Source organism: Sphaerodactylus townsendi, linkage group LG01 (genome assembly GCF_021028975.2).
Source record: "Sphaerodactylus townsendi isolate TG3544 linkage group LG01, MPM_Stown_v2.3, whole genome shotgun sequence".
In the NCBI taxonomy this organism is placed as follows: domain Eukaryota; kingdom Metazoa; phylum Chordata; class Lepidosauria; order Squamata; family Sphaerodactylidae; genus Sphaerodactylus; species Sphaerodactylus townsendi.
The window spans coordinates 15972252-15999838 of NC_059425.1; the positions used below are offsets into that span (position 1 = coordinate 15972252).

The window sequence follows — 27587 nt, forward strand, 5'->3', positions numbered from 1 at the left end:
CCTACACTCTAACCAGCCAGTGTGATGTAGTGATTAAGGTGCCAGACTATGATCTGAGAGGCCTGGATTCAACTCCCCATTCTGCCACAGGAAGTGACTTGGGACCAATCACATATTCTCAGCCTAACCTACCTCACAGGGCTGTTGTGAGAATAAAGTGGAGAAAGGGAGAATGTTGAAAATTGCTTTGGGTTCCCTTTGGGGTGAACAGAGGGGAGTACATATCTAAATAAATAAATCTACTGTGCCACTTTGGCTCATAAAAATCCTGTACGTGGTAGCAAGTGACGTCACATTAGGTCTGCCCAATCGCTCACCTAAATCATATCTGTTACGTGGCTTTTCTGGCCGCTCTAGCTCTCAAAACATTCCCCTCCCCAACTTACTGGCACACCATAATTTTCCCGGCTTCATTTCTTTCCGTCGCCAGCAGGTGGAGGGTAGAGGGCGGGGGCAGAAAAAGCAGGTTGGCATGAATTGAGGGTGGGGGGGGGGAGGGATGGGCATGCCGTGACGTGACTTACTCTGAAGGTAGAAGCTTCTTGTTGGGGGAGAAGACGATTGGTGCATCTGGAAGGTCATGAGAACACAAAGGGGGAAATCACATGGAGAGCAACTCAAAATAAAAAAGACAATGAAGGAGGAGAGACAGCCGCCATGCCGTAGCCTACACACACACACGCACACATGCACACACACACAGTGCCACCCTGGCCCGCCCCATCCTTGCTCCGTTCTTCACTCGTGTCTACCTCGGGCTCCAAAGCCCCTCCTAGCTGAGAAAAGAGGCCGAGACAAAGTTTTGTTTGTCGGAATGACGGGATTCGTTTTTCTCCGTAACTTACACCCTTGAGCCATTTGGGTATGCACAGTGACAAAGCATATCCTGAGATTGTGTAAGTGGAAGAATTTATATCCTGCTTTTCCCTCCTGTAAGATGCTCTGAAACTCCTAAAAGGTAGAGAAAAACCAACTCTTCTTTTTCGAGGCGGGACTGGGCTCGAGTCTTGCTCTGCTACTGAAGGCCAAGATGGCTACCGACCTGAAACTATAATACTAAGTCGGCTATGAAACACGGAAGCGGAGTTTGGATTAATACTCTGCAGAACCTCAAAGGGGTTTACAAACTCCATTCCCTTCCTCTCTGCACAATGGGCACCTTGTGAGGTAGGTGGGGCTGAGAGAGTTCTGAGAGAACTGTGACTGGCCCAAGTTGACCCAGCAGGCTTCATGTGGAGGAGTCAGGAATCAAACTGGGTTTTTCAGATTAGAGTCCACTGCTCTTAACCGCTACGGCGTTCTGACTCATCGAAGCAGATCTGTTGATGCTAAATACAGAATACGGAATAGAACACCATGCCCACTGGCCACAAATTACAATGGAGGATTAAAGTGCACGCACAGTTTTAATAAGTGACTAGTGCTCAGGTAAACATTAAAAAACATACATGACATAATCAACATTTATAAAGATGCATATACACAATAAAAGAACTGGTGGCAATTTACCAACCAGAAAAAGGATGCATTTAGGCACCAACAGCACCTTAAAGGTAATTATTCCCTTTGAAGGGAATGAGCAGCAAAATATCACACACGTGATTGGTGGGTTGAAAACATCTCTTATCGTCTACACCAGGGGTAGGGAACCTTTAACACTCAAAGAGCCATTTGGACCCGTTTTCCACAGGGAAAGAAAACACTTGGAGCCGCAAATAATTTTTGACATTTAAAATAAAGATAACACTATATATATTGAGGTTTTTTACCTTTTACTCCACTCATTCTGAGAAGCGCATGGATGCGCCTGCCCTGCTGCCTGCAGGGCAGGCAAGGATGAAGCCGGCGGCTCGGCCTCGCCGGCCACCGGGAAAGTGCCCGCCCTGCTCCAACGGGGCGGGCGAGAGGGGAAGCCCGCAGCGCGGCCCAGCCGACCGCAGGCAGTTGGTGCGCTTGCCCTGCTGCCTGCAGGGCGGGCAAGGATGGGGCTGGTGGCTCGGCTCGTGGAGCCACAGTGCAAGGGCAGAAGAGCCGCATGCGGCTCTCGAGCCGCAGGTTCCCTACCCCTGGTCTACACAAAAGTTGTAAGACTTAGATAGCTCGCTACATGCGTCATAAATAGTCTGCTGTAAAAATTGCTTTCATGGGTCCAACCCAGTGGTGGGATCCAAAAATTTTAGTAACAGGTTCCCATGGTGGTGGGATTCAAACAGTGGCGTAGCACCAGTGGGGCTGGGCGGGGCATGGCGGGGGCAGGGGCGGGCATTCCGGGGGCGGGGAATTCCTGGGCGGGGCTGTGGCAAGGACGCAGCCGCTGCACCGGTCCTTGAGTGGGAAACGAATGCACGCAGGCGCAGACTGCCACGCCTGCCGGTGCACCTCCTGCTAGACTGCTTCAAGTTCTGTGCGCTACTGCTGAGAGGAGGGGCATAACTAAGGCAAAAATCACGTGGCAAAATCACCAATTAGTAACCCCCTCTGGGCACACACAAATAATTAGTAACCTACTTTCGGGAACCTGTGAGAACCTGCTGGATCCCACCTCTGGTCCAACCAGAATGCAGTCCGTGGTTTGAGAGTCGCATTTTTGTGAAGACTTCTTCAGTGGTGAACTGTAACTCCTGATTACAACTTATGAGGTATCATTCCTGTTTTATTCCCGCACTCCCTCCTCCATAGCCAGTTGCTGAATTAACAGTGCCATGATTAACAGTGGTTGGTAAATTGCCACCAGTTCTTTTGTTGCGTGTACGAGTCTTTATAAGTGTCATGTATGATGACGGTAGGATATGGAAGACCTTAATGCTCAGCTTCTCCTGTGAAGGCCATGGAGCCGAGGAACTGAAACAGTCCAGTTATTCTGCAGCCTAAAATGGGACCAGTTCTAGCTCTCTGAGGATGGAACTGAAAGTTGTAATTTTTGGGATGCTAGGTAGGCTCCGCCCCTCCTGCACTCAGGATCCTCTTGCCCCAGGAAGCAAAAGCTCTCTGCCCTTCTTTTGCCTGGCCGACTCATGACTCAAGCCCCGCCTTACCCTGCCTGCGTTTGCGGAGACGGGTGGCTCGCCGACGATTCATGATGCACGCGGCCATGGTGCTAAAGATCACAGCCGTACTGAGGAAGCAGACGCCGCCGATGACGCCGGCCAAGACGGGCTGGGGGAGGAGATCGTGCAACTGGGTACGGGAGGGGTAAACCTCCATGCCTGATGGGAAGAGAAGAAGATTCTTATCAGTTCCCAAGAGGAGAGCAGGAAAAAGCCTTGTCGTGTTGGAAATAAACGTTTGCTGGCTTGCAATTACGTGCCAATCACAGAGCTAAAACAAAGGCATATGACCCAACTACAGACTACAACTCCCATCACGCTCTACCAAAATACTACTTTCCCTTGCCTTAACATCCTATCACTGATACATATATTTGCCATGTCTAGAAATAACTGCAACTCCTGCGCAGGCGGCATGGGGCCCATGGTCCAAAGGAGCCATTTTCTCCAGGAGAACTGATCTTGGTTATCTGGCAATCAGTTATAATTTGGGGATACCTCCAGCTGCCACTTGGAGGTTAGGTACAGTCAGTCTACTTTTATGCCCAAAAGGCTAATTCACTTGTTCCCCTGTATTTTTCTCTCCCATTTGAACGGGGCCACTTGGCACACTACCTGTATTGCTTAATAAACCCTGCTCAAAGGAGAGCCATAATGCTTGCCAGGTTTAATGTTATACCTTCTGCCTTGTTACATGGCAGATTTAATAAGCAAGAAAAGGCTAAAAGATTGTGCCAATGTAATGATGGCTCAGTTGAATCTCTGGCCCACCAATTACTACACTGTCTCAGATTCAAGGAAATCAGATCCAAGTATGTGAATCTTACTCCTTTACATTTACTCCATCTCCCCGATTTAATTAGATTACACAACTTGTTGGACAATCCTGATCCTTCTCTCTGTATGATAGTGGCAGACTTTCTCCTGGAAATTACTAAACGTCAGTAGATTTCCTTCGACCTAACATTTATTTCCTGTATTGTATATGCTTTTTAATCCGTTTTTTATTATTGTTATACTGTTGTCTATGCCATTAAAGGCTGGCTATTTAATTCACTTGTCCCAAGACAATAACGATTTTCACATCTTTCTAATGTAATGTACATACAGAAATGCTTCTGTGATCATTCACTTAGCTTAGGCTAACTCCGGATTTGGGTTAGCCTAGGCCAAAATATACCTAAGCCAAAATATGATTAATGATTTGTTGACTGACAAATGTGAATGTTGTTAAGTTTTATTGTTTAAGTAATCAAAAAATGATTGCCCAAGCCAAAATATGGTTGGTGACTGATGATTGCCCAAAAGTTGTTAAGATTTCTTTGTACTTTACACATTATAGTGACTTGAAAGTTTGAATAATTTATTTGTTTTGATAAATGGTTCCTCAATCGAGAAGTTCGCAAAAGCCTCAGAGGACACATGAATGAGAGTCAATTCCTGGGCTACTGGCAACACCGCCCGCCCCACAAACACACTCACCAATAAGGTCTTACCTGCTGTGGAAATATTGACTATGTTGCTTGGATCGCTCGTGTAGCTTCCAGCAAAGGCCACTAAGCGGAACTCATAGAAAGTGTCCTTGTGTTGAAGGGGGGGGGGGGGGGGAGGAGAAAACACAGACGCACAACCGTGAATCCCCAAAAGGGTGCTGTCCTGGTAAATGAGGTCACACACCCTTCCTTAACAAGTTCATACGGGAGGCCTGTTTTGCAAGCTTTCTGGGCAACAAAGGGTTACACTAAAGCACTCTATACTTTTTTTTCCAGAACATTTGTATTTGTACTTCACAATCTTTCCAACACACACAAAAATAAAAAAGAAATCAAGACACAAAGTATTTATTCCAAACAGACTCCCACTTTCTTCTGCACTGAATATTAAGAAGAAGAGTAGAAAAAGAGTTTGGATTTATATCCCCCCTTTCTCTCCTGTAGGAGACTCAAAGGGGCTTACAATCTCCTTGCCCTTCCCCCCTCACAACAAACACCCTGTGAGGTGTGTGGGGCTGAGAGAGCTCCGAGAAGCTGTGACTAGCCCAAGGTCACCCAGCTGGCGTGTGTGGGAGTGTAGAGGCTAATCTGAATTCCCCAGATAAGCCTCCACAGCTCAGGCGGCAGAGCTGGGAATCAAACCCGGTTCCTCCAGATTAGAATGCACCTGCTCTTAACCTCCTACGCCACTGCTGCTCTTAACTCTTAAAATATTTTTTAGCACTTGGTAATTACGCATTTAGATAAAATAAAATCATCATCTCATTACTGATAAAATGTCTCACTTTCCCGTCTTCTGAGATCACACACACACACGCTTTGCCACTAGAAACTCAACTTTTTTAAATCTCAAGAACTATAAGCATCAATACAGTGTTCCTTCTGCCCCCCCCCCCCTCCACAAGCCCTGCCGAAGCACCCTCTGCCCCGGGACCCACCCTCTGTCTCAGATAAAGATGGTCAGTTGAGGGTCAGCATTGCGAGTCAGCATTGGAGAAAATTGTATGCTTCCGCTTTAGAATATAGTCCCAAACAAATACGCGAATTATCATTCATTCTGACGCACCGCCTTAATTGAACGTGGTACTTTGATACAAGAGGATTCACAGTTCATTGAACAACTATCACCAGTGGCTTTTGCAAAATAATAGGCCCTAGAACCCAGGCAGAGCATTCTACAACAAAGAAGGTCCGGCATATTGAGTTCTGTGGTGGAGGAAAACCCTACTAACATCTTTTTTGGGCCCCTTCTGCACACGCAAAATAATGTGTTTTCAAACTGCTTTCACAACTGTTTGCAAGTGGATTTTGCCATTCCGAACAGCTTCAAAGAGCACTGAAAGCAGTTTGAAAGTGCATTATTCTGCATGTGCGGAATGAGCCTTGGACACAGACCATAAACTACATCCCTGACTTGTGCGACAGCTGGCCCTAATTCTAACATGTTATTGCTCCAAAGCCTACCTTGATCAGTCCGGGTACCAGAAACTGCCTCTGAGAGCTGGGAATGGATCCGTCCAGTACCTCCCACCCATCCTGGTCTTGGCGTAGTTCCAGGGCGTAGCCAGTCAGGGCCACAGAGTTCTGTGACGGGGGTTCCCAAAGCAGCAGCACCCCCCGCGTGGTCTCGTTCGCCGTCAGGGATTTGGGTGGGAAAACGAAGACTCGCAAGGTGGTGCTTGGGAGGTCGGGAGGCACAGTGTTTGCTGAGAAACCTGAGAAGGGGGAAGAACGGGTGAGGCACTGACTGACAATGTTGCTGACAATTGTGGAGGGTTACCATCACCCACGAGGGAAATTCCTGGATATTTCGGGGTGGAGCCTGTTGAGGGACGGGATTTGTGGAAAAAAAGGACTTCAGAGGGGTATAATGCCACATATTATGCCTTTCCGAGCTTAGGGTCACCTTTAGAATTTGAATACGTGGTCGTGGGCGAAAGGCTAAAATGGCTGCCAAGAGAGTGAAGACAATCACAAAATGGCTGCTGCAGGAAGTAAAGTCAACCATCGAGGAAGCAGGGGACAAGAGTAGTAATTTTTTAAAAATACACTGGAAAAGAGAAGTGTGAGAGAAAAAATTCAACACTGTTTTGAGAAATGCCACCAAAACAATTTTATTTTAATCTGCACAGCCAATCCGCTCCACGGTGACCAATCAGAAAGTCTTCTGGGCAAGAGCCATTGGCCCCACCCACTTTCTAAAAATGCTTGGTGTGCAACAGGGAAAGTGCCAATAGGTGCCATGGCGCCCACAGGCTGGGGACTCCTGCCAAACAGTCTATCCTCCAACGCAGCCGTTTCCCTCAGGGGAACTGAGTTGTAATTCCAGATCACTAGGTGCCATTTATTCAGATGAGGTTTCAATTCTTACTGTTTTAAGCCATGGTGGGATCCAAAAATTTTAGTAACAGGTTCCCACGGTGGTGAGATTCAAACTGTGGCACAGCGCCAATGGGGCTGGGCGGGGCACGATGGGGGCATGGCCGGGCATTTCAGGGGTGGGGCATTGTTGGGCAGGGCTGTGGCAAGGACGCAGCCACTGTGCCAGTCCTTGGGCAGGAAACGAATGCACACAGGAGCAGGCTGCCATGCACATCGGTGCACCTCCTGCTAGACTGCTTCAAGTTCTGCGCGCTACTGCTGAGAGGAGGGGCGTAACTAAGGCAAAAATCACATGGCAAAATCACCAATTAGTAACCCCCTCTTGGCACACACAAATAATTAGTAACCTACTCTCGGGAACCCGTGAGAACCTGCTGGATCCCACCTCTGGTTTTAAGCATGTTTTAATATCAAATTAACAAAAACGTCTGCACAGTTCTCCCTTCCACATCACAAGGTTAGGGGTGTGGCGCCTTGCACGATCTGGAAATCTGCCTAACATTTTTGGGTCCTCCCTTTGTACCAGAGAAGATGCCTGATTTTTCCCCCCTCTATTTTAACTTTTTATGGTATTTGTGGTATTAAAAGACAAAATATGTTGATATTACACAACACTATACACATATTTCATGCATTTCTTTTTCTGTGTCGTCTGTGGCTTCCGCAAAGCTTCCCAGAATTCCCACTTAGTTTCTTATGCGGACCCACGATATATCAAAAATCAAAATGGCAATGGGGAAAGGCGCAATGTGGAAGGGATAATTGTATACTCCTTGAAATGAACACCTTGAGCCTAACTTTACTCAGGAAAGCGCAGGATAGAAATCTAATAAAAACAAATACATATTTATTTAGAGGAAATCAGACCTATCCGAAACAAACCAACGAGATGCTGACAGCTCTGTGATCCTCTTGTAGAGCAGGGGTCTTCAAACTGTGGCCCTCCAGATGTTCATGGACTACAATTCCCATCAGCCCCTGCCAGCATGGCCAAGTGGTAGGGCTCATGGGAATTGTAGTCTCTGAACATCTGGAGGGCCATAGTTTGAAGACCCCTGTTGTAGAGGAATGAATGATAGATTTGGACGGAAGGTGGGCAGCCCGAGAGAAGGAGCACCCAACCAGGTGTGTGAGCATCTCTCACCTAGTGGAACAGCCACAACAATCTCACTGAAGGGGCCGCTACCCAGTTTGTTCTGAGCCAGAATGCTGAACTGGTAGCTGGTATTTGCTTGGAGGTTCTCCACCAGAAGATGGGAGGTCCCGGTGGGCACCGGCAGCGAGACCCAGTCGTGGTGAGGGCGGTTCGGGCGTTTCAATCTGCGGGAGGACACAGAGACAGCGGTGCCATGGTTATTACCCGTAGCGAGCTCAAAAAAGGTGGTGCCGTTTCGAACGGAAGGCGGGACACGCTCAGGGACTCCTGGAAAAAAGATCCAGGGCAAAAGAAAACATACAGGAACGATCATACGGCCGAGGACTCACAGCGGTGTGTACCAGACGCTGAACCTCTGAAAATAGCCCCCATCAAAGCCAGGTTCCCAGGTGACGTTGACGCCCTGCTGGTGCGGACGCACGGAGAGGTTGGCCACTCCATGAGGACTGGTTCCTGTCAGTTCAAAAGAAAAAAAAAACGCATTTGAAAAGTCCTGTTGGAGGAGAGTTTCAAGGCCATTGTGTCAGAAAAGACATGGGGGTCTGCAACCTGTGGCTCTCCGGATGTTCATGGACTACACATCCCATCAGCCCCTGCCAGCATGACCAATTGGCCATGCTGGCAGGGGCCGATGGGAATTGTAGTCCATTAATGTTAGGAGAGCCACAGGTTGCAGACCAGTGTTCTAGATCAAACGAAGCCTGTATTCTCTCTAGAACAGTGTTTCCCAACCTTTTCGAGGTCAGGGTACCCTTGACCTCACTCTTCATATCTCACGGTACCCCTGCCACCACCCTCCACCTTCCCCTCCCATTGCCCCTGCTTGCCCACCCCCCACCTTCCCCTCCCAGGGTGAAGGGAAGCACGGGGGGTGGGGGTGGCTGCTGACCTTGTGGCAGGCCCTGCCCCACGGGCCAGCTCCATGTCCTTGCTGGCGCCGGTGGGAGACACCACAAAAATGAGGGGATGGGGGTGGTAGTGTTGCCGCGGTACCCCTGGGACATGCTCACGGCACCCCAGGGTACCATGGAACCCTGGTTGAGAATGGCTGCTCTAGAAGCTAAAATGACCTAACTCAGGGCTATTGTATTCTGGTTCCACTATGAGGAGATAACCATGCTAGGAAAAAATGGGAGGCAGGAAAAGAGGAAGACCCAACACGGGACAGCCGACTTCATAAAGGAAGCCAAGGCCTTCCGTTCGCAAGATATGAGCAAGGCTGTCAGTGGAAGGACATTTTGGTGGTCATTAAAACACAAGGTTGCCATAAATTGGGAGTTGCACAATATGCACCGCCATGGCACGCTGTGGAAAAGAGCAAAGTTGTGGGCAGATGAGCCTGTGCGTAGTAGCAGGGAACAAACTGTTAAGCTGTTCAGCAGGGAACCTGAGCTGTTAAGGGGTGACATGATAACCATGTTTAGATCTTTGAAGGGATGCCATGTTGGTGAGGGAGCAAGCTTGTTTTCTGCTGCTCCGGAGACTAGGACCAGGAGTCATGGGTTCATCAAGATTCCACCTAAACATCAGGAAAAACTTCCTGACAGCAAGGGCTGTCCAACAGCGGAATGCACTACCTCAGAGAGTGGTGGAGTCTCCTTTGGAGGTTTTTAAAGAGAGGCTGGATGGCCATCTGTCAGGAGCGTTTTGATTATGTGTTCCTGCATTGCAGGGGGTTGGACTTGATAGCCCTTGGGGTTTCTTCCAACTCTATGATTCTATGAACTATCCATCCACATTCGTTTCAGTCTAGTTTGTGGGGAGCGAGCCTCACGGTGTCTTCCATTCCAAAGGAATTTCAACGCACTTCCGCACTGTTCAGTTAACCGCACGGCACTGAGAACTAAGCTCGCACCTAATACATGGACCGCAGTTGCAGCGGTGACGAGGGCCACACCATTATTGGCGGCACATTCCCACAAGCCGTGCTGCTCCTTGGCCAGTGGCCGCAGAACCAGGGTGTTGTTCCTATCCACCTGGGCGTTGGCGAGTCCTTTGCTGCCCATCTGGAGCTAGGTGAGGAAAGACAGCAGCGTTAAGTGCGGTAAAATGTCCTGCTGTACCAGACCAACATCTATCTAATCCAGACCTGGGCATTATACGGCCCGCGGGCCACATCTGGCCCGCCGGATGACCCTGACTGGCCCCCCTGCCGTGCTGGGGAGCGAGGGATCTTTGAAAGCCCCGCAGAAGCTGGTTGCCTTGGCTGCCGGCTTCAAAGAGGCTCAAAGCCAGCCTCTGCCCTGCTGGGGCGTTAGAGCGCTTCTCAGAAAGCCCCATGAAGCCAGTTGTTGGCTGCAGCCGCGGGGCTTTCAAAACCTCGCCCCCCCTCTGCTGGGGAGCCTTTGAAAGCTCCCCGCTCGCAGAAGCCGGTTGCCTTGGCTGCCGGCTTCTGCGGGGCTTTCAAAAGCACCTCACCCCCCTGCCTTTTGGCCCGGCCCTCCACAATATTTTCTGTTTCTTATGTGGCCCCATGAAAAAAATAATTGCCCACCCCTGATATAATCCAACACCTGGTTTTCTACATTGGCACATCTGCTGTTTCTGAACGCCCCCCTCGAAAACAGAGCACGAAGGCAAGCTTATCCTTATTGATTGTTCCACAGCAGAGGTATACTGCTTTGAACATGGAGGTTTATTTGGTTAGATATTTATACTCCACCTTTGCTCCTCAATGAGAACCCCTAAACTGGTTTCTGAAATCATCCTCCCCTCCTCCATTTTATCCTCCTAATGACAATCCTGTGAGGTTAAGAGCTAGATTTGAGTCCAGTAGCTCCTTTAAGAAGAATTTAAATTTATACTCCACTTTTCTCAAACCATAAGGAGTCTCAAAGTGGCTTATAATCACAATCTCAACAGACATCTTGGAGGTAGGTGGGGCTGATCAAGTTCAAAGAGCTGGTCCAAGATCACCCAACAGGCTTCATGTGCAGGAGCGGGGAAACAAATCTAAATCAGATAAGAATCCACTGCTCACATGGAAGAGTGGGGAATCGAGCCCAGTTTTCCAGATTAGAGCCCACTGCTTTTCACCACTACACCAACAAGACTTTCGGGGTATGTGCCTAGACTCTTGAAAGCTTAAACTCTGGGAATGTTATGGCTCTTAAAGGTGCTACTGGACTTAAATCTTGCTCTTTGACTGGTGGCTAACAGGGCTACCCACCAGAAACTACCTGTGAGGTATGTTAGGCTGGGAGGGTGTGGCTGCCCCTAGGTCATTCAGTGAGCTTCTGCAGCATAGCAGAGATTTGAACCAAGGTCTCTCAGATCCTAGTCTGACATTCTAACCACTCGCTGTTGACATCTTTCATCACTGAGTGGCCCGCAAGGGAATCAGACCTCTGATCAGGGTCCCCCTTAACTACAGATGCAAGTTTTATCAGGTTGCTTCTATTCTGCAATTGGCAAGGCAGAGTAAGGAGCCTTCCTAGGGATACCCGGGATGCCTTACCTTGGTCCAAGAGATGACGGGCTGGGGGTCACCGTGGGCAGCACAAGGAACGAGCAACTCGCGGCCCACCTCCTGGAAGTACTCTTCTTTGGGGCGCTGGGTGAATATGGGAGGATCCTAGGATGGAAACACAATTCACGCCACAGAGAGGCGTCGTCAAAGTCCATAACGGGCAGAGAAGTAAGAAGACTGCCACATCTCAAAAAGGATATCGAAGAGATAGAAAAAGTGCAGAGAAGGGCAACGAGGATGATTGAGGGATTGGAGCACCTTCCTTATGAGGAGAGGCTGCAACGTTTGGGACTCTTTAGTTTGGAGAGGAGATGTCTGAGGGGGGATATGATTGAAGTTTATAAAATTATGCATGGGATAGAAATTTTTCTCTCTTTCTCACAGTACAAAAACCAGGGGGCATACGTTGGAAATGCTGGGGGGAAGAATTAGGACTAATAAAAGGAAACACTTCTTCACGCAACGTGTGATTGGTGTTTGGAATATGCTGCCACAGGAGGTGGTGATGGCCACTAACCTGGATAGCTTTAAAAAGGGCTTGGACAGATTTATGGAGAAGTCGATCTATGGCTACCAATCTTGGTCCTCCTTGATCTGAGATTGCAAATGCCTTAGCAGACCAGGTGCTCAGGAGCAGCAGCAGCAGCAGAAGGCCATTGCTTTCACATCCTGCACGTGAGCTCCCAAAGGCACCTGGTGGGCCACTGCGAGTAGCAGAGTGCTGGACTAGATGGACTCTGGTCTGATCCAGCAGGCTCTTTCTTAAGTTCTTAAGATTAGTCCGCTCATGAGACTAGAAGATGCAGTTCACAGGTATAGTATCTGCTTGGTGTGCAGAAGGTTGTAGGTTCAATCCCCAGCACCTCCACTTAGAAGGGTTTGGCGATAGGTGAGGCAAAGAAACGTGACTCAAGACCCCAGAGAGCATTCAACTGGGCTTGCCTCGCCCTCAAGCTCTACACGGAGTTCAAGGGCTGGACATGCCTGTTCAATGCTGGGCTGGGCTTGGCGCAGCTTTAACTGCCAACCTTCCAGCCTACTGTTGAAAGCTTCACCCAGCCAGGATGAGCACCTTATGAACATAAGAACATAAGAACAAGCCAGCTGGATCAGACCAGAGTCCATCTAGTCCAGCTCTCTGCTACTCGCAGTGGCCCACCAGGTGCCTTTGGGAGCTCACGTGCAGGAGGTGAAAGCAATGGCCTTCTGCTGCTGCTGCTGCTGCTCCCGAACACCTGGTCTGTTAAGGCATTTGCAATCTCAGATCAAAGAGGATCAAGATTGGTAGCCATAGATTGACTTCTCCTCCATAAATTTGTCCAAGCCCCTTTTGAACACTTGATTTTTGAACACCCTTTGAACACTTGATTTTAACAGCTGTAGCTTTATACTGCTGGCTCCGCCCTGCCAACCTCCACCTGACCAGAGGTGGAGCTTGGGGGGGGAGCAGGGGGCGGGGCAGAGCCAACAGTATGAAGCTGAAGGCGGTCCGGCGAGTGCTTAGTTCAACTCTGGGCTCAGCCTGCCTGGTTGGAGCTTTTGCCTGCAGTTTAAAGCACGACCTGGCCCAACCCAGAATCGAACAGGTGGCCCCCGCCCCTGAACTCCGTGGGAGGTACGGGCTACGCCGTAGTGGTTACCCTGGCCCCCATTTTCTACAGATACGCCGCTGGCCAACCTGTTCTTCAAATGAAGGGAGGGGAGGAAACCTGATTTTGTTCAACCCCATTAGAACCTGATTTCAATTCTTTGTATATACAGCTGCAAGATACCACCCCCGTTCCCCTAACACTGCTCTCTCTGTGACCGACCTTGAGGAGGACGCGAGTGGGTGCTGAAGGGCCGGCGGTGCCGTAGCTGTTGTATGGGGTGCAGCTGTACACCCCAAGAGCGTCGTCGTTTCCTGTGGCAATGACGATGGCGCCATCGGGCCTTGTGGACCAGCCTGGGAACTGTAACAGGAAGAAGAAGAACAAGAGTTTGGATTTATATCCCGGCTTTCTCTCCCGTAAGGCGACTCAAGGTGGCTGACAAGCTCCTTTCTCTCCCCTCAACAGACACCTTGTGAGGTAGGAGGGGCTGAGAGAGTTCCGAAGAACTGTGACTGGCCCAAGGTCACCCAGCAGGAATGTAGGAGTGCGGAAACACATTGTATTTCAGTATATATAAGTTATACATCTATAATTCAAAGCTAAGAGGAAGTCCAAACACTTCTTTTCTTTTCTTCTTCTTCTTCTATTTTCCTATTCCTTTATTATCTTTTTCCTTTCTTTTTCATCTATTTTCTGATTCTCCCTTCTAGTCTTTGTTCTCTCTTCCTCCTTCCTTACCTTTCTCTCACATGCGCAATTTCTCCTTTATAGTCTTGTAATCATGAAAACTTTTGTATGTCTCACAAAGCTGAAGGATTAGTTACTTTCTATATAAAGAAGGATATTATATACTTGATGAAATGATTAGAATATGATCTAATGGGTTTTGTGATGGTCAAGTGCTAATAATTTTCTCTGTAAGAAACACAGTGAGACAATTGTAAATCTTAATTTTTATTGTATATATCTGACTAGATTCTTTAATAAAAACTCTAATAAAAAAAAAGAAACACATCTGGTCCACCAGATAAGCCTCTGCCACTCAGGTGGAGGAGTGGGGGATCAAACCCGGTTCTCCAGATTAGCATCCACCTGCTCTTAACCACTGCACCACGGTGAGGAAGAGAGACGGACAAAGAGGAAGAACACTCCGTTCAGGACAAGGATATCCAGAAAGACAAAACTAATGTGGGTGGTGGAGTGTCCGTTCTGGCAACTACCTTGGCTACATCCAGGGGCTGCCCATCTTTGGTCCAGTTGACAAAGAGCAGAGGAGGGTTGGCCTTGTTGGGGCACCGGATGACGCCCTGCATCCCGATCGGCAGGAGGGTCTCCGGGGGCATGTTGCTGACCCGGGCCGGATCTGGGGGAGGAAAGAGGACGGGGCTTCAGCCACTGAGTTGTCAGGTGAAGAGAATAAATCAGAGCTAGCAAGAAAGGAAGGGAGACACATCTTCTTCAAAGCCTCAGAAGCATATATGGGGACAATGTAGGCCGATGCACAACTTGAACCCCCCCCGCCCCCCCCATATGGACAGCTGCCCTTCCCCACCACAACCAAAAAATGTTTTTCTGCACCAGGTTATCTCAAAGTCATCATCACCACGGACTCAGGGGCAGGAGGAAGGGTGTGGGGGCGCAACTCTCCTTTGGATAGTACTGGGAAACCCCCCACGTGGCTAAATGGCCACAGCCTGACTTCATATGTCCCCCTGGGCAGTACGCCCCTGCAGAGCCTTGAGTTCACTGGTTCTAGAAAAGTTCTAGAAAGTTCTAGAAAAAAGGCAACGTAAGGGAGACCATTGGAAGAGGATTCTTTCCATAAAGGCAGATCAAAGTCATGTTTCCTCTTCATTCTTCCTAGGCATATTTTCCCTCCTTCCCCTCCCTTCTGCCAGTTATTTACTGCTATTATTATTTAAAAGATTGATTTCCACCCACGTAGGGCCCCCAAGGGGGCAAGCGTAAAGGCATTAAAACATTAAACATGTACAAAATAGAATGAAAACAAACAGATATGTAAATATAAACAGAAGCAGGGAGATCCAGTAAGAGCTTACTGGGAATGTGCCAAACAAAACAAAAAAGTCTTCACCAGCTAGTGGAAGACCACAACAGAGGGAAACAGAGTTCCAAAATTCCAGTGCCACCACAAAGAAGGTCCTACGTTATATTTTGGCAGCTGAGGGTAGAGGGAGCACAGGTGGGAGGCTTACATAGAACTGTAAGGAAAGCCGAAGCAGAGGGTGGTCTCTTTAGCCCGTTGCTAGGAACGCAGGTGTATTGTCCCGAATCCTCTGGGGTCGTTCTCTGAACCAAGAGACTCCCATCGACCAAGACCCGAATCCGGAACTGGAGGCGGCTGGAAGAGAAGAAGACAGAGAGCGACGAGAAATGCAGCAATCTGGAATTGCCAGCTCTGGGTTGGGTAATTCCTGGAGATTTGGGGGTGGAGCTTAAGGAGGGCGGGGCTTGGAGAGGGGAGGGATATCAGCTGGGTATAATGCCACAGGGTCCACCCTCTAAAGCAGCCATTTTCTCCAGGGTAATTGAGCTATGTCATCTTCAACTCCAGGAGACTTCCAGCCACAACCTGGACACTGGCAACCTTGCACAAAGTGCCTCTTCCAACACACAAACCGTTCGCTTAGATCATCTGCAAAAGGGATTAGGCAGGGCGGGTGGAGAGGCAGACTTTTCTCGTCCCAAAATGACTCTGTTGGCATAATTCATTATTTGGGCTGTCACCCAATTAAAGAAAACACAGTCCATTCCCATTTGGTTTTAATGGCTCAATTAAATCTGCATACATTTACATGCAAACGAAGCAACGGCTTTCCAAAGAAGGAGCAGCGGCTTTATTGGTATACTTTTCTTTTTTATCTGTATACCTGCCAGCTAGCGCAGGCTTGTGAGAGAGAGACAGGGGAATTCCTCTTCTGAAAGAACGTCCCCATCTTTCAGGCAGACACCGTCTCGGAAGAGGCATTCCTTCTTAAGTGCGGGGAGGGAATGCTGATTCTTAACTGGCACTGCCAAATTGCAGTTTTTCTAAGCTCTTCCAAGTAATTTAAACAGCTTCAGGTGAGTAGCCATATTGGCCTGCAGCAGAAGAGCAAGTGCGGGGAGGGAATGCTGCTTAAGTGCGGGGAGGGAATGCTGCTCAAGTGCGGGGAGGGAATGCTGCTCAAGTGCGGGGAGGGAATGCTGCTCAAGTGCGGGGAGGGAATGCTGCTCAAGTGCGGGGAGGGGATGCTGCCTGGGCGGGGAGGGAATGCTGCTCAAGTGCGGGGAGGGAATGCTGCTCAAGTGCGGGGAGGGAATGCTGCTCAAGTGCGGGGAGGGAATGCTGCTCAAGTGCGGGGAGGGAATGCTGCTCAAGTGCGGGGAGGGAATGCTGCTTAAGTGTGGGGAGGGAATGCTGCTTAAGTGTGGGGAGGGAATGCTGCTTCTCAACTGGCACTGCCCCACTGCAATTTTTCTAAGCTCTTCAGAGTCATTCAAAGAGCTTCAGGTGGGTATCCATGTTGGCCTGCAGCAGAAGATCAAGATTTCAGTCCAGTAGCACCTTAAAGGTCGTCAATCCCCTTCCTTCCTCATATGGTCCTGGGCAAATAATCTGGGTGGTCGAGACCAATAGGTTAAAGGTCCTACTGGAGGAGCGGAAGGGAGCAATACTCTGGGAATGTGCAAGACAGACAGATTCTGCAACCCCCACCACACCTGGCGCTTGCGAATATGATGCATACACAGCCAGAGTGGTGTGCAAACATGAGGCGCACCCGATTTCCTTCTTACCTAAGGTGAAAGACATTTGTACTCCCCAGGAACCAGCTGTAAGTGAGATTGGCGGGATAGGCCTCAGCTTGGCAGGCCAGGAAGGCATCTTGTGTGAGGTTGACGGTGACGTTCTGAGGGGGGACCACAATTACCGGCGGCCCTGGGGAGGAGGATGAAGAGTGAAGAAGGGAAGAGTCTGGATGTGTGCTCTGCTTTTCTCAACCGAAAGGAATCTCAAAGCAGCTTACAAGCTCCTTTCCCTTCCTCTCCCCACAACCTTGTGAGGCTGGTGGGGCTGAGAGACTTCTGAGAGAACTGGGACCGGCCCAAGGTCACCCAGCAGGCTTCTTGTGGAGGAGTGGGGAAACAAACCTGAGAGCCAGCATGGCGTAGTGGTTAAGAGCAGTGGACTCTAATCTGGAGAACTGGGTTTGATTCCCCACTCCTCCACATGAGGGGCAAATTCTTATCTTGTGAACCAGATTTGTTTTCCCATTCCTACATTAGAACATAAGAAGAACATAAGAAAGAGCCTGCTGGATCAGACCAGAGTCCATCTAGACCAGCTTTCTGCTACTCGCAGTGGCCCACCAGGTGCCATTGGGAGCTCACATGCAGGATGTGAAAGCAATGGCCTTCTGCGGCTGTGGGCCAGTCACGGTTCTTTGGGACCCGTTCAGCCCCACCTACCTCACAAGGTGTCTGTTGTGGGGAGAGAAAAGGAACGGAACTTGTAAAGTGCCTTGAGTCTCCCTACAGGAGAGAAAGACAGGATAGAAATCCAAACTTTCCTTCTCTTCTCCAGATTAGAATCCACTGCTCATGTGGAGGAGCGGGGAACCCAGTTGTCCAGATTACAGACAAACCACTCTTAACCACTATACCACCGTAGCCGTGGGTCTGAAGCGAGAAGGGCAGAACATGTTGAGGTTTAGACTTTGAGGGGGTCGCAAAAACGAAGCCTCCCTAGAACCCCAAGATGTCCCCAGCTGGGATGATGGTCCTCCATTTCATAACTTTCAGGTGGTGCGCTGCAGATCCGTTGGATCCAGGGGGATGCTCTCCCACCCCCTTTACCTTGTACGAGCAGGCGGGTGGTGTGGGTGACGGTGCCCTCTTCGCTGGAGGCGTGGCAAGTGTAGGCCCCAGCGCTGGATCGCTCCACGCTGGCAATGATGAGAGTCCCATTCTTCACCTAGGAAAAGAAAAAAAACCACATGGGGGCTTCTGGATCTTGTCAGAAGGACCCGGAACAGTTCCCCAAAACCTTATACCAGGGGTCTTCAAACTATGGCCCTCCAGATGTTCATGGACTACAATTCCCATCAGCCCCTGCCAGCATGACCAAGTGGAAGGGCTCATGAGAACTGTAGTCTATGAACATCTGGAGGGCCATAGTTTGAAGACCTCTGCCTTATACGAACCACAGGGGTATTCAAGTACCAGTGAAGTCACTCACTGAGAACATAAGAACTAGCCTGCTGGATCAGACCAGAGTCCATCTAGTCCAGCATTCCGCTACTCGCAGTGGCCCACCAGGTGCCTTTGGGAGCTCACGTGCAGGATGTGAAAGCAATGGCCTGCTGCTGCTGCTGCTGCTCCCGATCACCTGGTCTGCTAAGGCATTTGCAATCTGAGATCAAGGAGGATCAAGATTGGTAGTCATAGATCGACTTCTCCTCCATAAATCTGTCCAAGCCCCTTTTAAAGCTATCCAGGTTAGTGGCCATCACCACCTCCTGTGGCAGCATATTCCAAACACCAATCACACCAATCACAAGTGTTTCCTTTTATTAGTCCTAATTCTTCCCCCCAGCATTTTCAATGGATGCCCCCTGGTTCTAGTATTGTGAGAAAGAGAGAAAAATTTCTCTCTGTCAACATTTTCTACCCCATGCATAATTTTATAGACTTCAATCATATCCCCCCTCAGCCGTCTCCTCTCCAAACTAAAGAGTCCCAAACGCTGCAGCCTCTCCTCATAAGGAAGGTGCTCCAGTCCCTCAATCATCCTCGTTGCCCTTCTCTGCACTTTTTCTATCTCTTCGATATCCTTTTTGAGATGTGGCGGCCAGAACTGAATTGAGTTGTTGGGAAGAATTGGTGCTGTTTCCCAGTAACTTGTGAAAAGAACCAGTGTGGAGGAATGTGAAGGGCAACAGGTATATTTACCACATATAATGCTCTGAAGATGCCAGCCACAGATGCAGGCGAAACGTTAGGAACAAGATCCACCAGACCACGGCCACCCAGCCCGGAAAGCCCACCACAACCAGTCAGTGAATTTGCACGGCAGAGCATGGATTTGAAACGGGGTCCTCCAGAAACTCATCCAACACTGTATTGTCGGAGGCTTTTACGGCCGGAATCACTGGGGTGCTGTGTAGTTTCCGGGCTGTATGGCCGTGTTCTAGCAGCATTCTCTCCTGATGTTTCGCCTGCATCTGTGGCTGGCATCTGTGGCTGGCATCAGATCCTCTGAAGATGCCAGCCACAGATGCAGGTGAAACGTCAGGAGAGAATGCTGCTAGAACACGGCCATACAGCCTGGAAACCACACAGAACCCCTCATCCAACACTGTTGTCCATATGCCACCGCCCTTCTTCATGAACGCCATTTGTCGGAAGGAATGGCCATCCCGCAGATCAGAAACAAACCCCCAGCAATGCAATGTAGTCACCAAAAGGAACAGACTGCCGTAAGGTGCTAAACGCACAGAATCGAGACACAGCAGCAACCAAATCTGCTCACACCCCCACTCCCCCGAGCACTGGCAGACATTCGAAATGCTTAAATGAGATTTAGACATACAGTGGAATTAACCGTTAAAGTCGATTTGGTTACGCATATTACTGCCAGACACTGAACTTCTTAGCCAACTGTTCCCAGATACTTTTACTTGCTGTTTCAAATGCTCCTGAGTAAGTAAGTGCACATCGGATTGCAGTTTTTATTTTTTATTTTATTAATCGGCAGACTGTCTCTTCCCTGAAGAACGTAAAGCTGCTAGACTTCTGGGATCTCTTGCTGTTATTTTTTTAAAAAACCCCACCCACACACAACAGAAATGCATTTTTCCCAAAGTCTGGCCACCTTGAAACTACCAAGAAGCTCAGAGCTAGTTAAAGCAAGTCAGGGCAAGCCGATCAACGGCATTTCTGCTAATTGCAAAGTTAACGGACTTGATACCGTCTCAGCAATCGTTTACTCAAAATTACTACCTTCAACGCATAAGCATCACCCACCGAAAAAAAGTCAGCCCTTCTGTTTGCATCATTCCGAAGAACTTTTCCGAACGTCATTTATGTATCTTTGCAATCTTCCAAGGTCTAAGATGGCATGGCGTGGTCATTTTAAAGCAATTTCCTTTTCCCTTCCAGCTAACCAAAAATAGCGACATATCTGATGAAGCGGGCCTCTGGCTTATGGAAGCTGCTGCCACAATAAATTTGTTAGACTTTAAGGTGCCCGCGAGACTCTTTGATGTTTTAATGGAAAACGGGAACTTTTTAAAAAACAGGAAATTCTTACAGGCGTACAGGCAGATACGTTCATGCGCATATAATACAATATGATACTCTGCTTAGCAGTCATTTCAAGTTTTACATGTTCAAAGCGTTATGCAAAAAAAGGATCTTCAACAGCCCAGTAAGGTAGGACAGAATTATTACCCCCATTATATTGAAGGGATCGGAGGCAGGGAGGGGACAGCTGGATAGAAGAAGAAGAAGGAGGAGGAGGAGGAGGAGGAGGAGGAGGAGGAGGTGGAGGAGGAGGTGGAGGAGGAGGAGGAGAAGAACAACAACAAGAAGAACAAGAAGAACAAGAAGAACAAGAAGAACAAGAACAAGAAGAACAAGAAGAGGAGGAGGAGGAGGAGGAGGAGGAGGAGGAGAGTTTGGATTTATATCCCCCTTTCTCTCCTGTAGGAGACTCAAAGGGGTTTACAATCTCCTTGCCCTAACCTCCTCACAACAAACACCCTGTGAGTTGGGTGGGGCTGAGAGAACTCCAAAGAACTGTAACTAGCCCAGGATCACCCAGCTGGCATGTGTGGGAGTGCACAGGCTAATCTGAATTCCCCCAGATAAGCCTCCACAGCTCAGGCGGCAGAGCAGGGAATCAAACCCGGTTCCTCCAGTTTAGATACATGAGCTCTTAACCTCCTACGCCACTACCCGGTTCCTCCAGATTCGAATGCACCTGCTCTTAACCACTACGCCACTGCTGCTCCCTACTGTAAAGCCAATTAGTGTATTTCTGGAAGAAGCCAAGATAGTACACTGCACCAGTTCCAGGGTTCAGCTACAACGTGGTTCACCAGGAGGACCTTGGGATAGTCACCACAGCTCAGACTAACCTATCTCACTTGTGAGGATAAAGTCGGAGCTATGTATGTTGTCCTGTGCTCTGGCACAGTAAACGAGACCCCAAGAAAACACAGAGATTGGAAGAATGGGCAGAGGGTTTTTTTTTTTTTGCTAAAGTCTTGACAAGACTCTGGCGTGGTGCAGTGGCTAGGGTGCTGGACTAGAGATTTGAAGCCCTGGGTTCAAATCCTTTCTCCCTGGCAAATGTGGCACAAGCCATATGGTTGTCCCAACTGGGTCAAATGGGACCTCACAGCTCAGAAGGGGAGAAATGTTCCTCCTTGCTGCTGTCCTTATGGGGTCCAGAGGTTTGAAGTCGGAAGGGACAGAGATGAGGATATTCCCTTCTGCCCTTCCATGTTAGCAAAACTCGGATACCTGGCAGGCGAGGGGAAGTCTTTGTATTCAAGAAAGCCTTCTCTTCTATCCTGTTCTCAACCATCCATATTCCCTCCTCTAAACTCCTCAGCTGTAATTAGAAGGAGCCAGGGTGGTGCAGCAATTAAGAGAAGCAGAGTCTAATCTGGAAAACCGGGTTCAATTCCCCACATTTTCCACATGAAGCCTCCTGGGTGCCCCTGGGACAGTCACAGTTCTCTCAGAACTCTCTAGCCCAGGCAGAAGCAGGCAACGGCAACTGATGTCCAAATGTCTCTGGCCTTGAACACCCGACAGCGCCACCGTGGGTCATCTGTGACTTGACAGCACACACACACACACACATTCAGAGGGAACTTGGCTATCTTTGGGCAACGGCCGTAACAATCAGGATGCGGCCATGTTTCCCGAGGATTTCCAAGTCCTGATTACAACCAGAGGTGGGAGGGAGGTGCCGGCTTGGAAAGGAAAAGCTGGGGCCACGGGGTGAATATGATCACGTCGCCTTAAGCCACAAGCCTGCCCAGGCCATGATACTTGTTGGGTGATGCTGAGCAGTTACACTCTCTCAGTCTAAGGAACTTAAGGAAAAACCAAAAACCATGTAAACTGCCTAGACCAGTGGTGGCGAACCTTTGGCACTCCAGATGTTATGGACTACAATTCCCATCAGCCCCTGCCAGCATGGCCAATTGGGGTTGAAGGGAATTGTAGTCCATAACATCTGGAGTGCCAAAGGTTCGTCACCACGGGCCTAGACCTTCATCAAGAAAGGAGAAGACATATACGCATAGAAACACTTGAAGAAGAACAAGAGTTTGTTCTTGTTTAGCACCTAAGAGAGTGAAGAAGAAGAGCTTGGATTTATACCCCACCTTCCTCTCCTGTAAGGAGACTCCAGGTAGCTTACAAGCTCCTTTCCTCTCCCTACAACAGACATTTTGTGAGGTAGGTGGGGTTGAGAGAGCTCTGAAGAACTGTGACTAGCCCAAGATCCCCCAGCAGGAGTGTAGGAGTGAGGGAACACATCTGGTTCACCAGATAAGCCTCTACTACTCAGGTGGCAGAGTGGGGAATCAAACCCGGTTCTCCAGATTAGAATCTACCTGCTCTTAACCACTACACAATGTGTAGAATCTACCTGCTCTTAACCACTACACACTACACTACACAATGTAGAATCTACCTGCTCTTAACCACTACACACATAGCACAGTCATAACAACATTGTCTCCAAAGCTGCTTTCCTGTTGCAACAACTTACTGTGCTATGTGAACCAAAATCACATCCCTCTTAGCCAGAATTGTGTAGTGGTTGAATACAATCCTAACGTTACAAAAATAGGAAGAGTAACTGCTTGTGCTACCCAGAATGGCCAGCAGGGGGCAATCTGGTAACAGGCATGAGAGTTTCTTAAGGAAAACATATTTTTTTAAAAAAGGCAGGTTGAAATTAATTCTGTCTCTGGTTATCCCCCAAGGAAATCCATCTCCCCCGATTCTGGAACTGATCTCTCAGATTTTGGGGGATGGGGTCAGCAAAGGCTGTTTTCCCTTAGCAAGCTGCAGTGATAACCAGCGCAGTAAAAATTTGATTTAGTGGGGGAAGGGATGCATCGATATTTTTGAGTTGTGAAAGGAAATCTGACAACGGTGGAGGGGGGATTTTGCCCAGGTATTTGTTTAAGCTTTTTCTTTCTTTTTTAGTGGTGGTGGTGGTGGGGTCCCCCACCCTACTCACAAAACCTTAAAACATTAAAAAGGGGGGTTGGGAGAAAAGTGAGTTTTGTACAAACCTTTTAAGGAATGCAGAGGGGATGTTTCTAGACATGGATGCCAAACAAAAAAAAAACAGCAAAGGAGAATGGATGGGGCCAGTGGCGTAGCACCAAGGGGATGGGGGGCTGTGCGATGCACCGGGGGCATGCCAGTGCGGGGGCATGGCAGGAGGCAGGACGCATGCCTACCCCTGGCGCAGTTCCCCCTCACTGCAGCTCTGGATGGAGCTTTTTCAGACAGGAAGAGGCTGAAGGTGCTATCCAAAGGAGAGTTGCGTCCTTCGGAATCAACTGAGATCCGTGGCCTTAGAAGGGTCAAGCTCTGTTTAGGATCATGCTGTGTGGGTGGAGAATAGTGCTGCCAGCTCTGGGAAATATCTAGGGCTGTGGTGGCGAACCTTTGGCACTCCAGATGTTATGGACTACAGTTCCCATCAGCCCCTGCCAGCATGGCCAATTGGCCATGCTGGCAGGGGCTGATGGGAATTGTAGTCCATAACATCTGAAGTGCCAAAGGTTCGCCACCACTGATCTAGGGCGTACCACCCAGGGGGACATATGGGGTCAAATGTCCCTGGGTTATGTGAAGGGTGGAAAAACACCACCCACACCCCCTCCTCCTTCCCCCCAGGTCCAAACACTGACTTCAAGGCCTGGTGCAAAAAAATGTTTGGTTGGTTGTGGTGGGGGAGGGTGGCCACCCATCCGGGGGTGGGGCGGAAAACTCAAGATTTTGCACTGGGCTACATTTCCCCTAGATATGCCTCTGCAAATAGCATGACTTTTGGGGGTGGAGCCTGGGGAGGGTGGGGTTTGGAGAGGGAGAAGGACCTCAGCAGGGTACAATGTCACAGAGTCCACCCCTCCTGAGCAGCCATTTTTTCCAGGGACCTGACATTGGCTGACTGGAGATCGACTGCAATAGTTGGAGATCTCCAGATGCCACCTGGAGGTTGGCAAGAAGAAAACAAGTTTTGGATTTATACCCCGCCTTTCTCTCCTGTAAGGAGACTCAAGGTGGCTTACAAGCTCCTTTCCCTTCCTCTCCCCACAACAGACACCTTGTGAGGTAGGTGGGGCTGAGACAGTTCGGAGAGAACTGTGACTAACCCAAGTTCACACAGCAGGCTTCATGTGTAGGAACAAGGAACCAAATCCAGGTCATCAGATAAGAGTTGGCTGCTCGTGAGGAGGATACCGAGTTCTCCAGATCGGAGTTCTCCCCTCTTAGCGACTACACCACACTGGCTGTCAACCCTAGTGACAAAATTCACTCCACCCCCAAGAGATCTAGAAGCGCGCTCATCCCTTTTAAAGGAAGAGCTCTGAAACCCAGGGAAATTCTGCAACGGCTTTGTAGTTCTGTCCGGAGATCCCGTTCCCGCCTTGCGATGAGTTGGCATCGGGTGATATCGCAAGACCCACCGCTCCGAGATACACAGACACACACAGAACTATACCTGCACTCCTCCTATGGCTTGGTTGTTCCTCTTCCAAGTGACGACAGGTCGGGGGTTGCCAGCGGCGGAGCAGGTGAGAGTGAGGGAGTCTCTGTCTTGCACTTCTACGAAAGCTGGCGGGGTCTCCTGGAAGGTGGGGGGAGCTGAAAGACAGTGTTATAGAAGGAGGTTCAGAACCGGATCTTCTGTGTTTCGAAGCCATGGTGTGTGTTTCAAGGCTGCTTAGAAACCTTTGCCTAAGGCAGTGGTGGCGAACCTATGGCACGGGTGCCAGAGGTGGCACTCAGAGCCCTCTCTGTGGGCACGCACAGAGTCGCCACATCTAGGCCGCCTGGGCTGGCCTCGATTATTAGCATTAAAACCTAAGACCTAGTTTTGGGGAAGCAGCTGTGTAACCCTGTTAAGCGCTGTTAAACCCCGCTGATTTTCATGTGAAGAACTAAAGCGTGATCCCTTACCTGGGAGTAAGCTCGGTTGCTGGCAATGGGGCTTGCTTCTGAGTAAACCCTCCAGGGTCATGATTCACCCGTTGGAAGAGTTGCACAGTTGCTTCAAAGCCAAGCCACCAACTACCACCAAGTTTACTCCCAAGTAGCGCACGCCTCGGAGCCAACCCTAACCCTAACCAAAACCTCAGTATTCAGGTTAAATTGTCGTGTTGGCACTTTGCCATAAATAAGTGGGTTTTGGGTTGCAATTTGGGCACTCCATCTCGAAAAGGTTTGCCATCACTGGCCTAAGGGGATGGGTAGAAACCTTTCCAGGAGACAAAAGTCTCCGGCCATGCTGTTCCAGCTTTATTGGCCGCTCCTCCCTATCAGTGGGCACAGTTGCCAAGGTTGCTCTACTTCCCCACCGCTGCCCAACAGGTGAGTCAAAACTGGTGGCACAGAGGATAAAATGCTGCCACCACTCCTCACAACTGCCCAGAGGGGTACAAATAACCGTGGGAAAGAAAATGGAGGACCAAGCTTAGAGGAAAAGGATGTCCCGGCTGGCATTTACTCATAGAAATTCCGCACCACAGGCCCTCAGAATCAAATAACCAGCAGAGGAGGAGGCTGCTTGCTGTATCTCTCTACGAGTTCCTGCTCTGTGCGCAGCTTGCTTCACACTGGCCACTGCTTGGGTAAATAGTTCTTCTCTGGGTTGCATGCAATTTGAGCATTCAAAAATGATTCCTATTGCTGAAATGCTGCAGAATGACCTGACTGGGGAAGAGGCACTCAGTTGTCTCTCTGCATGTGTCCCTGCACTAGTCAAAAAGCAGAATAACCAAATGTGTACAAACAGTCAGTATTCCCATCCACAGGGGCCTCTTTCGATTCCAGGTATGATGCTGGATCCAGAAGCCCCCCCCCCCAGACATAACTGAGAGTGCCTCTTTCGAACACTTATGCAATTTAAGAAATAAAGTTCTGAGTGCACAAGGGACACAAACTCGCAAAAGAAGCAAACCTCGATTGGCAGAAAACTGAGAAGAGCCAGCGAGCATCGTACTAGAAGATATTAACAAAATAAAACCGCCTCCCCTGACACCCAGACTACGATCCCCTAGAAATTCCCCTTCCACTCAATGTCTCAGCCCAGGGAGTAGCGGCGTGTGTGTGTCTCTGCGTGATCATCTGTTCAAGCAATTGATTATGAAGCAGGCCCCGGGTGAGCAGCTGGTGAGACGGCGCGGAGACAGAAGGAAGATTAGGAGCAAAGGACAAGGTGGTCTGGAAGAGGGGCCGAGCAGATGGAGCGGGAGAGGCAGGAGATGAGGGGCCGGCAGGATCATCTAGGGCAAGGGGTGCTCCGCTTCCGCCCGTAGAATACGGTGGCCAAGAAGAGGCGCCTGCTCAGGAGGCAGTTCGTGGCTGGCACTGGGGGGCAGAACTGCTGCACGGAGAAGCCAGTGCCTGGGCCAAAGGTCATACTTTTGATGCCTGTCCTGAACCTGCCACCAGCACGGAAGCTTCGCACTGTTTGCAGATCATCAACAAGGCCGTAAATACATATTCCTAGTCCCTGCAGTCTGAAAAGCAGCTCCCCGAGGGGAGCGTGTGTAATCTAAAGCAGCTCACTGGTTGCAGAACTGGGCCACAAGGCAATCTGACAAGTTAAATGCCGTTTTGCCTGAACCTCAATTTTTTCTTATTCTGCACGGAGGAAGGGGGAGGGTCGTAAATCTGCTCCCCCCTCCCCCCAGAACTGCCTTGCTTTAATTTCTAGCTTTCGGCTTTCAACTCTGTTTCCGCTTTACGGCAACGGAGCAGAAAAGAGCACGGGGCGGACAAAAGCAAATACCTCTTTGCACAGCGAGTGATTGAAATATGGATTTCGCTGCCAGAGGATGTAAGAGATGGTTACGAGGATCGGTGGCTTTAAAAGGAGGTTCAACGTTTGTTTGCCGTGGTGAATGACGAGGACCTCCATGTTCAGAGGCAGTCAACCTCTGAATCCAAGAGCCAGAAGGCCACCTTAGGGGATGGTCTCAGCCTTGACAACCTACAGCGTGGTGTAGTGGTTAAGGTGGATTCTACTCTGGAGAACTGGGTTTGATCCCCCACTCCTCCACCTGAGTGGCTGAGGCTTATCTGGTGGACCAGATGTGTTTCCGCACTCCTACGGTCCTGCTGGGTGACTCACAGTTCTCTCTGAACTCTCTCAGTCCCACCTGCCTCACAAGGTGTCTG

General features: G+C 49.4%; 1 protein-coding gene across 3 annotated transcripts in view; it reads right to left on the bottom strand.

Annotated features, from left to right (window-relative positions):
• The window catches only part of IGSF9 (immunoglobulin superfamily member 9), a 104166-nt gene that overhangs the window by 10427 nt on the left and 66152 nt on the right, over positions 1 to 27587 (bottom strand). For all 3 annotated transcript variants that reach the window (XM_048511822.1, XM_048511811.1, XM_048511802.1), the window contains 14 exons: positions 24907 to 25049; positions 17997 to 18114; positions 16938 to 17079; positions 15356 to 15501; positions 14360 to 14502; positions 13359 to 13499; positions 11536 to 11652; positions 9934 to 10090; positions 8408 to 8531; positions 8067 to 8242; positions 6005 to 6255; positions 4544 to 4628; positions 3036 to 3206; positions 525 to 570 (listed from right to left, as the gene is read on the bottom strand). In XM_048511822.1, coding sequence (XP_048367779.1) covers positions 525 to 570; positions 3036 to 3206; positions 4544 to 4628; positions 6005 to 6255; positions 8067 to 8242; positions 8408 to 8531; positions 9934 to 10090; positions 11536 to 11652; positions 13359 to 13499; positions 14360 to 14502; positions 15356 to 15501; positions 16938 to 17079; positions 17997 to 18114; positions 24907 to 25049 — 1960 coding nt within the window. The remainder of the gene's footprint in view (positions 1 to 524; positions 571 to 3035; positions 3207 to 4543; positions 4629 to 6004; positions 6256 to 8066; positions 8243 to 8407; positions 8532 to 9933; positions 10091 to 11535; positions 11653 to 13358; positions 13500 to 14359; positions 14503 to 15355; positions 15502 to 16937; positions 17080 to 17996; positions 18115 to 24906; positions 25050 to 27587) is intronic.